Genomic DNA, 12,441 nt, shown 5'->3' on the forward strand with positions numbered 1-12,441 from the left:
TAACATATACAATATATAAATTTTAATACACAACCCCCCCCAATTAAAACCTCGAGAAAACAAAAACACAAAACATGAGAAGCATTCAGGGTGCAAAGACCTCCTGAAATGAAATTACCGGTAAGCAGGTACCTGAAACTCAGTAGGCATGGTGCCTGTCTTAACTCCTTGTCAGAGGGAGTCCCATAGAGTTTGGCCCCAGACTCTGAAGGCACTATTTGTTGACATGAGTCAGAGACGGAGCCACTAAAAGGATTCCCTGCTCCCTGATGATCTCAGTGATCAACTTGGGGTGTATGGGGAAATGTGATCCTTAAGCTACCCTGGGCCCAAGTTATTCAGATCTTTGTGCACTAGAACCTTCAACTTGACCAGGTAGCAGATGGGAAGCCAGTGCAAGCCTCAGGTTCAATTCCCAGAATCCCAGGGTAAGGCTGGGGGAAATTCCTGTCTGAAGTCCTGGAGAATCTGTCACGGAGAATGTTGCTTCTCAGGCCACCACCATGCTGATCTAAACACCTCTGAGAGGGTTTGTAGGGAAGGAGGCAATCTTTAAGATATTTGGGTCTTAAGTCATTTAGGGCTTTAAACACTAATGTGACCACCTTGAAGTGGGCCCTGAAGTGAACTGGCAACCATGCCAGCTGTTTTAAACCAGAGCTTATGTGAGATCTACATAGGACCCCAGACATAAATCTGGCTGCATTTTGGATCAAATAAAGCTTTTTCAAGTTGTCTTCAATGGCAGCCCCATGTAGTGTGCACTGCAACAATCCAATATGGAAGTTACCAGAGCATGGAGTAGAGTGGTCAGATCCTCTTTCCAAAAGGGGTTTCTGCTGGCAAATCAGCCGGAGCTGAGAAAAGGCACTCCTAGCCATCAAGGCCACCTGAGTCTCCAAGAGCACCCCTAAAATGAAACCCCCAGGGCAGGGTGCTTCCCCACCTCCTAGACTGAGAACACTTCCCCCCCCCCCCAGGATTCAGTGTGATTCAATGAATGCCCCATGTTTGCATGTCCTGTGGCATTGATTCTGAATGTCCCTCTAATATACACCCTCCTTGCAGTTCAGTTCCTCTCCTCACTCCTGTTTCTTTCCTCTGCTTACCAAAAGATAACCTGTACAGAATCTAAACTGGGTGGCTGGTTTCTTGTCATTGGTGAGTCAACAACATCACTTTGAGAGGAAGGGGTTTGTTTCCCTATTCACAGCCATCACCAAAAACATTTGGAAATCAATGAACTACTTCCAGGAACACCGTGTCTTTTCTAGAGCAGTGGAGACATAAATTCCAGCTACCAGTTATGCAATTAAATACACACACAGTACAAACCTTGCCAGCATCCGAGCAAAATAAAGTCAGCATTTGTGAGTAAACATTCAAAAAATGAATGAATGGTACTGGCAGGGTCCTCATTTGTTGGGGCCTGAGAGCAAGCACCTTGGAAACAAAACATTTGCTGGAACGTTTGTGTCAACATATAAGGCCACCACATTTCTCTGCCAGAAAGTGTTGCTACAATTGGGGCAGAAAGGCAGACCACCCAAAACGTGCTTGATCCAACTCACCTAGAAAAGGATATTGCAGAGATAGACAAGGCTAAGAAAAAGGCAACCAACATGACCAAGGGACTGGATAAATTCTCCGGGGGGGGGGGGAGAGAGATTGCCTCATTTGCGACTTTTTAATTTAGCGAGGGAAAGTAAGGTACATGATAAAGGTAAATAAGATTATGGAGAAAGCAGACCCCCCACGTTGCAAAAATGCATTTAAAAAGAAGAATCAACAAATAAAAGGCAAGTTGAAAACCTAAAACTAAAGACTAAAAACAGTTCTGACTACAAATTGTATCTAAAATGCCTGGGAGAAATGGGGAAGTGTTGACCAGACTCAGAAAATCTTCAGCTGATGCCAGATGTGTCTCCTTAGGGACAACATTCCAAAATCAGGGATCACCACAGAGAAGTAATGAAAAAGGGTGGGTGGGTATTTGTAGGAGAGATTCACCCTTGCAAATGTTACACAAATATGCACACTTATACCCACATGTAGTGGAGACTGGTGCTCATTGTGGGTGGTAGGGCAGAAGGCAGGGAAGCCAACGGCAGCTGGAGATGCTGTGTACACACCAGGCATGTAATGCACTTTGCTTCCCCCAGTGGATCCTAAAAACTGTAGCTTACAATTCCCAGCACCCTTAACAGGTAAGCAGAGGGGGGTAATATGTGTTTGTATAGTGTGTACACAACCATTGACAAGCAGAGCTAACCAGTTCTAGCTTTGTCCTCATCTTCCTCCTTGCTAAGTTTCACTCAGACACAACTGAGACTAAGGAGGAAGCAGAGAGCCAAGAGGACCACCCCTTGGCCTGGTTGTAAGATGGCAGGCAGGTGGGCTTGAGGCTGCAGCGACAAAGCCCTGTTTGCCCTTATAGATCAGTTTCCACTTCAGCCTTCTTCAGATGTTTTGCCCTCCAGATGTTTTGGATTGCAACTCCCACCAGACCCAACCAGCCGTTGCTGGTGGAACATGTAGTCTGGAGGGCACCAGGAAGAGGAAGACTCTTCTAAAGGTTCCACAGTGGCAAGATGGGGAAGAACCCCCCCACCCCACCCACCCACACCTACACAAACAAACAAATAATTTCATCCCTCAGGCTGGAGCAACTCCTTTCAAGCAGCTTGACTGTATCTTCTTGGTTCTATCATGGCAATGGTGCCCTCTCCCCCAAGACCTGGCACATATTGACAACACCAGTGTTGAAGTGTGAACTGCAGTGGTGTATCATCATTAAGACATAATGATAATTCTCTCTCTCTTTCTCTTTTTCAAATCACTCAACAGAAACCCCTTGTGATGCAACATGAACCCTTCAGGGCAGGTAGGACAGTATAACTTCACTGTCTGCTCCCTCCTCCCACGTTCCACCTTAAGATGATGACTAAATGCAGACTCCAGGCATCACTATCAGTGAGTGTGCTTTTTTTCAGCCCTGCTGCATTTAACGTATAGACTCATGAAGTGTTCCAGAGAATACAGAAGCTTGCTCACTGTTACTGTTTTGTGGTACTTTGGTTGGTGTCATAAACCCTGCAATCCCTGTTCAGCCGTGAAGCTCACTGGGCAACCCTAAGCTAGTCACCATCTCTAAGACTAACCTTACCTACCCTCCTAGCTTCCACAGTTGTTGTGAGAATAACATTGGGAGATGGCACTGAACAATAACATCATTAAAGTATAAAATAATAAAATACAGAACAAATGACTCACGCTGAATCAAATTGTCTAAGAATGGCAAAAAAAAGAAATATTTTCACCAGGAGATGGAATGTCAAAACTGTCTGATTTAAATGCAGTTCGTTAATAATGAAAAAGGAAAGAAAGGAAAGAAAAATTAATAAAAATGCGGATTTTGGAAATCACCTTTGCTATGTAAGTTTTTGCTTAATCCCATCAGCGCAAACCTTTGCAACACAATCATATTTCTCATGAACTGCCCCCCTCACTTTTACTTCTCTTTCCCTTTGATCACACAATGGCTGACTCACCCTTGAGTCAGCATTAAACATGTTCCCAGATAAAACTGCTGCACTGGCCCCGGAAGGAGTTTGCACATGGCACAAGATATGTTTGTATTGCCATGTGTTGTTTGCACACAGCACAGGAGACTGAGCAAGAGGAGCAGCGCCTGCTTTGAATGGGGTGCAGAGGAAAATGCAAATGAAAGGCATACCGTGTGTACAGGACTCAGTGTGCTTTGTTCAAAAAGTTCAGTGACAGAAGTCTGTTTCTTCTCCAAAATAGAAACCTCAGTCATTTCCAGCTCTTGTTCTCTGTGTGGGTGGATGTGCGTACACAGTGCTCTAACATTATTACTAGATTCACCCCACACAACAGGAAGCAACCCCAAAGATATCAGATTTATTACTGTGACCTGTAGCGCTGTCAAGGCAGGACTTTGGGGCAGTAGTCCAGGGCCCCCCATTCAGAAGAATGAGCCCCCAAATGCAGCAGGGCTGAATTAGGAAGCAAATGAAATAATGCACAGTACCATTTAGAAAGTTGTGCCTGAAGGCCATTATGCCTTCCAAAGTCAGAAACTGCTGTTGCAGGGCAGGAGAAAGCCTAATGTTGAATGCTCCTGTAAAAAAACACCCTTGCATTTTACAACATAGATGTATAAGAACATACGATCAGGCCAGTGGCCTACCTAATTCAGCATCCTGATCTCACAGTGGCCAATTATATGCCTCTGAGAAGTCTGCAAACAGGACCTCCAACAGCGGAGGGAGAACACAGCCACTGTGTCACTAGCAGCCACACACAGCCTTACCCTCCATGAATTTGGCCAATCCTTCTTCAAACCTAAGTGGGTGGATGTCACTATATCTTGCGGGAGGCAAACTGCCTGTTTTTGAAACTTTTCTAGCTCTACAATGTCCTTCTAGAATCACAGACCTGCAGAGTTGGAAGGTACACCAAAGGTCATCTAGTTCAAACCCGTTATAATGCAGGAATCTCAACCTTTTTGAGGTCAGTGTCTTAAAGGTGGCAGAGGACTCTGGTTTTGGCATAACTGAGAAACAGAGCCACCAACCTGGAACTGTAATCTCCTGGTGTTATTACCCCCATTTTACAAATGGACAACTGAGGCTAAAGATTCCTTCTTTCACAAGATTCATGGCTGAACAGCTTAAGAAAATGAAAAGTGGGATTCAAACGCCCTTTCCTTTTTGATCCCCAGATGTGTAGCTAAATAATGAGGTGGAAACTACTCTTTACGGTGTTCAGAAGCCATTACTTGTTATTCCTTCAGCTGTCACAGCACTGAGTCCCATAATTGTAAATAGGTCTCAGGATCCAGCCCTCCTGAGTTCAGTTTAATCCCCTGCTGGGAAGGGATGCCCTAAATAAAATGAAGCAGCTCAACTATACTTTAAATGCACAGGGTAACGAAGAAATAGAGCTTACTTTCCCCCTTCCAATCACCTTTTTCATTTTGCGCGGCGTCTTTTAATACTGAAAGCTTCAGAACTGGGGCCGTTTTCTCACTTGCACTTATCTGGGCTCCTTTTTGCGTTGATGACCATGTTCTTGGATACCCCATAAGGGGAAAAGGGCAGATTCTGTTTACAACAACCACAATCTCTTTTTAATGCTTTAAATTACGAAATCCATTTCAGATCCACACAAGTAAACATGGACACGCTCTTCCACGGGAAGAGAAAATGACCCGTCACTGAATTTCCCTCTCACTGCAAGTTTTCCCCCTCCTTGCAAAATCTTTCATGCGCCTCCCCCGCCTGGAAGCGGTCGATATTTGCACGCGGAGCCGACGGCTCGATCGTGCAATGCTTCAGGGAAAGAGAGACTAATTTTTGCACGCAGCTCCATAAGCGGAGGGGAGGAGAGGCTGGACCTTTGGCAAGGGCGCCGATTACGAAATGTGCGCACGGGACCGCGCGGGGGCCGCCTTCCTTTGCACGCGGCGCTGCGTGGGTTTCGCTTTTGCACCCCTCGCCCCCGCTGCCCGGGGCCGGTCCGTGCGCAGGAAAGGGGCGGACGCTTTGCACTCGCCGCGCCTGCCTTCCGGCTGCTTATAAATATGCCGGCAGAGGCTGCCCTCAGGCCACACATCTCCTCTCGCCTCGTTTAATCCTCCGATCTGTGATCGCTCCTGCAACTGCGATGGATCCTCAGGACTGCGCTTGCGCCACTGGTGAGTCTTCATTCCACTTGCTCGACTGCTTTAGAAAGAGCCAGGGATCGGTGGCTCAAAGAGCGCGCTCTGCACCCAGACGGTCCCAGGTTCCATCCCTGGTCTCAGACTTTTGTCTGTACCTCTGCAGAGCTGCTGCTGGGCCTGGTAGGTGACTTAGAGCAGGTTCCCCCCAGCCTTCTGTCTTCCAGATGTGTTGGACAACAACACCCATAATCCCCGACGGATGGGCTGTGTTGGCCGGGATTGGTGGGAGCCAGTCCCAACAGCATCTGGAGGGTACGGGGCGGCAGAAGGCTGAAGCAGAGGGACAAGCTGCCCGGCTAGGGAAAATGGGCCTTTGTTGGGCCAGTTCTGCAGAATGAGCACAAAGGATCCCAAATGCTGCAGTGCGCTGGGCTTAACACTCATTGCCGTCTAAAGAGAGCAGGGGGTGGGTGGAGGCGGAGTCTGCAATAAGGGTTGCTTTCTATACTCTTCTATAGCTTGCATGGTGGGGGGGGGGGACCACAGGGGATGTTTTTAAAGGGTGTGATTCTCAAGCACTTTACTACACAAATATTTATTTCTAAGTAAATTGGCTTAGGATTGTGGTGCAGCATCCATTTTCATTGGGAGTCCTGCTTTCAACAGCCCTTTTAAGATACAGGATGCGGGTGGCGCTGTAGGTTAAACCACAGAGCCTAGGACTTGCCGATCAGAAGGTCGGGAGTTCAGATCCCCGCAACGGAGTGAGCTCAGTCCCTGCTCCTGCCCACCTAGCAGTTCGAAAGCACGTCAAAGTGCAAGTAGATAAATAGGTACAGCTTTGGCAGGAAGATAAACGGCGTTTCCGTGTGCTGCTCTGGTTCGCCAGAAGCGGCTTAGTCATGCTGGCCACATGACCTCGAACCTGTACGCCGGCTCCCTCAGCCAATAAAGCAAGATGAGTGCCGCAACCCCAGAGTCGGCCACGACTGGACCTGATGGTCAGGGGTCCCTTTACCTTTATCTTTAATCAGTTTTAGCCACCGACATCTACAGGCCTACAATTGCCATGCTTACTGATGCCAGGTGTGATGATGTATTTGAGCAGACCCGTCCTTCCTCTGTTCAGCCTCCTTACAGCATCCACAAAATCATACTGAGCAAAAATGTGATTTCTTTGCTCTTCAGATGCCTGCTTTGGCAGTGCTGATCACCTTGAAAGTACTCTGATGCACCAAAGCTAGTCACTTCTGCACTTGAATGTTACTACTATGGAAAAAAAGTATTGCAGCACTCTCTGGGAATCTGTGACCCTGGAGATTCTTGCTTACAGTTGTCCCAATGCATTCATTAATTGGGTAAATAGTGGGATGCTTAGTAACTAACTTCTTTAAGAACCTGTGATCTCTGTTCAGATTCTCAGAACATCAGTCTTTCTACACTTTAGAACTGGCTCTAGTGCTTGATCCAAGCTAGTTGTACTGTTCCCTGTCACAAAGCAGTCCCACTTAAGAAAGAAGCCCACAGTATAAACTCTGGGAACTTACCCTTTTTGGCTTCTGAGTCCTGGAACCCTCCCAAAGCATTCTCATTAAACTTAGGAGCTTTGCCTCCAATTTACTTCTGAATTTTATTCTTCCATCCTATAGGCATAGGCAAACTTGTATTGCTTCTATTTTTTATTAACGAGAAGAAGTTGTCTGTATGCAACCCTATAGCCATTGGCTTCAGTGGCTTCAGTGCAAGCATATATTTCTGTTGAAAGGGACGAAGGGTGGAGTTTTATTTTAATTTAACTCAGTGGCATGTATATTTCTCCCCCTTCCAGGTGGCTCTTGTTCCTGTGCCGGCTCCTGCAAATGCAAAAATTGCAAATGCACTTCATGCAAAAAAAGTGAGTATCTCTTTGTGAACCCAATAAAAGTTCCATGCATCAGAAGGAGCTGGTTAAAACCTAGAAGCTAAGAGTTTTGCAGGTAAATTCACACTATGTTTAAAGCATATGGCTTCTCTCCCCCCCCCCCCGAATCCTGGGAATGGTAGTTTGTTAAGGGTGCTGGGAACCACAGCGCTGAAGGGTAATCTACAGTTTCCAGGATACTGGGGAACAGCCATGTGCTCTAAATGAATGGTGTTGGCTGCTGATTTCACACAGGAACTTGCAATGCAGTCCTAGTACTTGAGAGTGATTCTCACTGAACTATTTGGGACTTGATTCTGACAAAATATACATAGGATTGGACATAATGTTCTCCCTTATAAGCCTCCTTTCCAAGGATTGTCCTTTCACAAGGTTAAGTTCTATTCTTGAACAAATTCATTAAAAGTTAACATCTCTTGGTATTAATTTTGAATTTAGGGAAACCTCCTAAACTTGAACTTTTGTATTTCTCTCACCCATACCCAGTGTAAATCATGCCAGGCTTATTAAATGCCCAGCATCAGGGGAAAAGAAATAGAGAAAGTTCCCCTTGTTAGCTGACATTCAATATGTGGGTGGAAACTACTTGACGCAAGGAGGCATAAAAGCTTTAGTAAGCTGGAAGAATTTGTTTTCCTCTCATATTTTTTTTGAAGCTGTTGATCTGCCAAAAGTGACTTCAGATTTTGGGCTAGTTACGTTTGAATCTGTATTTGCTGTGCAGTCATTGTACCCCTTATACAAACTGATGGCACCTTAACCACTTTTCCTTCTTCCTTATTGTGCTTGAGACATTTCACTATCCCGCTTAATTTGTTATAATGCCAGCCACTTAAATTACTAAAGGTCATTAATCTCTTTGGCACGCTAAACATCCAATGTCGTTTTTTGCCCATCTCTTTCAGGCTGCTGCTCTTGTTGCCCAGCTGGATGCGCCAAATGTGCTAAAAATTGTGTCTGCAAAGAGCCACTGTCGGATAAATGCAGCTGCTGCACCTAAAAATGCCGTTTGAAAAAAGGAGACAATTTTCCTATTTTGTAGTTGCTCTTTCATACAGATAAAAGGAAGAAAAATGTTTTCAGAAAAATAAAAGTATTTCAAACTTGACAACTTTGAACTGTGTTGGCTGGGTGTGGTCTGTATAGCCTTTTTAAAGGCTAATGGGAGCCTGTAACGCAAGTCTGCAGACTTTCCAATCGTTTGAAACCAGATGATAAACATGAAAATGACTGAAATGAACCTTTTGTAGTTAAACCACCACAAACATGCCCCAAATTGGGTGCATTTTATCCATGGTGCTAAGTAGGCTTTTGACAACCCCAAATCTCTATATCTGACTAAAGTAGTACAGTGGTACCTCGGGTTACATACGCTTCAGGTTACAGACTCCGCTAACCCAGAAATAGTGCTTCAGGTTAAGAACTTTGCTTCAGGTTAAGAACAGGACCAGAAGACTCCAGGAGGTCCATGGAAGTTTAAAAAAGCGTAGTAGATGTGCCTTTCTCCCATTTATTCTGAATAGTTTTTCCTGGTGAAATACTCCTTTCTTTTGAAACTCCCTAGGTCTGCAGGACCACTGTCTGCTTTTTTAGCCTTTGGGCTACTTCAAGTTTGTGTACAGTTGCAATATGCCCATCGAGCAGGTGAAATTCCCAACACTAGGAATAAATATAAGCTTGGAGGACCCCATCATAAGAAAATCACCTGCAGGGCAGAACATGCATGTATTCACCCATCCTCTCACTGGAACAGCAAAGGTGCTCCTCCTCCCTTGTCATTGTGCTTGAGACATTTCATTATCCAAGTAGGAGAAACATGGTCAAGTTTGCCTTTTGGGAAAGAAGTTCCTTGCTGGATACAGCATTTGTATAAAGGTCTCTGCTTGCTTGCTTCTGGTATCTTAGCAGACCCCTATCCACACAATGCTTCTTAGTTCGGTGCTAGTTTCCAGAACACAAAAATTAACATTAAAGTTGAGTAAGAAACTGAACAGAGAGAAACACAGGCTGCCTTATGCCACAGCTGCTGGTACAGGATTTGGCCTTAGATGTCTTCTAGTCTACCAACACTGACTGGTAGCTCTGAAGGGAATAGGTGCCTCCTAGCTACTCTCAGCATCCTTAGCAATGACAGTTTTCAGGAGTCTGTGGGGGAAGGCAAGACAGTTTTAAAGTGTGTGTTGGAAGTTAGAGTGCAACTCAGCTTGCCGAGAAAGTTTTGCTTGGAGCTTAGATGGTAAGGGACCTCCAGATTCCCAGACTAGTCTTGTATCTTTTTATCTCTGCTGACTTTCCTCTATCCTTTCAGGTTTAGACTGATGCATCTTAGCTTGCATATCCTATTTGCCACTTCATCCACCTTACACTTTCTCTGGACCTTGAGGCCTGCAGTCATCTTGAATCTTTCCTTCTGAGAACAAAGGTGTGAGCAAGTGTGTTGCAACCAAGGATTCAGTGAACTGCAGTTGACTTTTGCTGCTGTATATGCTAACAAAATAGATGGGGCAGATGTGACCTTATATAGAGATACACCTGAGAATCCTTTCTGCACCAAATGAGTTTCATCTCACCCTGAGAAGGGGAAGTCGGCACCTGTTCTCAGGAGAACAGGTGGAAACTGGACCAGATGAATGTGGGATGGGTCTGTGTTTGTGCCAAAGGCTCTACAGGCTAGGAAACCTGTTTCAGAAAGAGGATTGAAAACTGAGCTAGAGGCCCACAGGAGAAGCCTGAGGGGACTGGGAAGCGAGCTAGTAGACAGTTTGACTGGAGAAAAAGGAGACAGTCAGACAGAGAGACAGCTTCCCTTAGGAAAAGGTGAGTCCTCAGCAAACCAGCCTTGGGTAGATTAAAAGATTAGATCATCAGCTTGCAGGTCAGAGCCTGTTCATTTCACTCCCTTGTAGTGCGTAGTATATTTTAGCGCTTTCTAGAATAAATCATGAATAACAGTGATAGAAGCACCTGCTGCAGGTGTGTGACCCAGGAGGCCCGAAACTGAGCTCACAAACAGGGCATGGGGCAAACGCTGAAACAGAGATCTCCATATTGTGAGGGAGTGGGAGAATGTAGCCTTTTCCCTGTTGTTCCCCATCTGTGGGCCCCCACTTCCTCCAAGGTAGCCAGGGAGGTGGCTTATAACCCAATCCCGTACGAATGTGAGAGAAACTCATTGTTGTCAGGTTTGTTTGGCAGACTTGCTGCTTGTTTCAATGGGGCTTACTCTTAAGTGTGCATCACTAATCTGTTTTCAGCGCTTATGAAATCCCCCTTTTGACAAGCCTTTTCTGTGGAGATTTTTTTTATCCCAGTTTGAATCTGTATCGGACTTTTGAAATGGTTTTACTTTGGATGCTTTTATTGTTAAATCACTTCAGGATGTTTCACGGGAAGCGGTTAATGAACGAAAAGAATAAAACATAGGCAGAATATCAGAACTGATATACAGCCATTGATCAATCAAACAACGAATCGCATTTCAGCAGTGCAGGCAACCCATCCAAAAGAGACAAAAAGCGGATGGGTCACACAGTCACAAGACAGATGACTTGCAGATACGATTTGCTCTCTGCAACAACAGCAACAATGACTGCTTTCTGGAGAAATGAAGCTTTGGGTGGTCCACTGATAATAGGATTCAGCATCACTGAAAGTATGGTGCAGTGGTTGGAGTGTTGGACTAGGACCCTGAGGACTGGAGTTGAAATCCATGCTCAGTCATGAAGCTCACTTGGCTGACTTCGGGCAAGGCACTGTCTCCTAAACTAATCTACCTCACAAGGTGGTTGTTGTCAAAGTTTGGCAAATATGTTACAGCAGAGTGCACACAGAAATAGTCTGATAAGACTACTGGTTGAAAGGACAAAGAAAACTTAAGGTTGATTAGTCACGGCACACAAAGCTATTCTGAGCACAAGCTTCACACTAGGCTAATACAGAGGCACTAGCACAAAGTAACTCATACTAACTGGCTTGAACTAAAAAAAATTGGAGTAGCAGGGAGGAAGGGAAAAAGCAAAAGTACACTAGTTGCTAAAAGAGAAAGAATCCATGAGGAGGAAGAACAGGCTGCCCTTCTGTCGCCACCCACTGGCTCCAAGTAGCTTATTGCAGGAGCTGTTGTTTTCCTCCGAACGGTTGTGAGAATAAAATGGAAGGGAGGGAACTGTTGTGTGTCTCCTTGAGCTCCTTGGAGGAAAGGTGGGGTAGAAATGTAATAGCAGCAACAACTACTTAAGGTGCATCAATAGAGCATTGTGGGGAGGAGGCATCCTTCCAATGGAAGTGGACATGAATAGCATCATCTTGCCACTGGGGATGCTGTGACAAAAAGTCCCAGCCCCTGTCCATGACAACAAAGGATAATCCACCAAGGAGATGAAATGCTTTCTCACAGGCCTGGCCCTACCAATAAGCAGAGTGAGGCAGCAGACGCAGGGCGGGGAGAGGGGAGAGGGGGCAGGATGATGGGGAACAGAGTTGTGTATGGCATACAACCTGCCCTGTGGCTCCCAAGCTTGCCCATTGCCCTCGGGTGCAATGGATGCAGTGCTTCATTGGCTTCTGTACATGAAATGCTGTTGGGGTGCCTTTTTACCCTTTGCCATAGGTGTCCATCATGCCCAGAGGGGGAGGGAGGGGGTGAAAGCAGAGGTGGCAGCTGACCCCAGCATTTGCAAGATAAGCTTTTACAGAAGAACAGCCTGCTGGATCAAGCCAATGGCCCATCCAGTCCAGCGTCATGTTCTCATGCCTGTGGGAAACCCTCAAGCAGGACTTGAGCACATGAGCACTCTCCCCTCCTGTGGTTCCAGTAAATGGTATGAGAGGA

At 45.7% G+C, this 12,441-nt stretch overlaps 1 protein-coding gene across 1 annotated transcript; it reads left to right on the forward strand.

Moving 5' to 3' along the window:
* Positions 1-5,568: 5,568 nt before the first annotated feature.
* Positions 5,569-8,721, forward strand: LOC114601892 (metallothionein). Its single transcript, XM_028739505.2, has 3 exons — positions 5,569-5,722; positions 7,518-7,583; positions 8,516-8,721. The coding sequence occupies exons 1-3, from the start codon at positions 5,692-5,694 to the stop codon at positions 8,608-8,610; spliced, it is 192 nt and encodes a 63-aa protein (XP_028595338.2). The 5' UTR covers positions 5,569-5,691; the 3' UTR covers positions 8,611-8,721.
* The last annotated feature ends 3,720 nt before the right edge of the window (positions 8,722-12,441 follow it).

This window comes from Podarcis muralis, chromosome 7 (assembly GCF_964188315.1).
Source record: "Podarcis muralis chromosome 7, rPodMur119.hap1.1, whole genome shotgun sequence".
Classification (NCBI taxonomy): Eukaryota; Metazoa; Chordata; class Lepidosauria; order Squamata; family Lacertidae; genus Podarcis; species Podarcis muralis.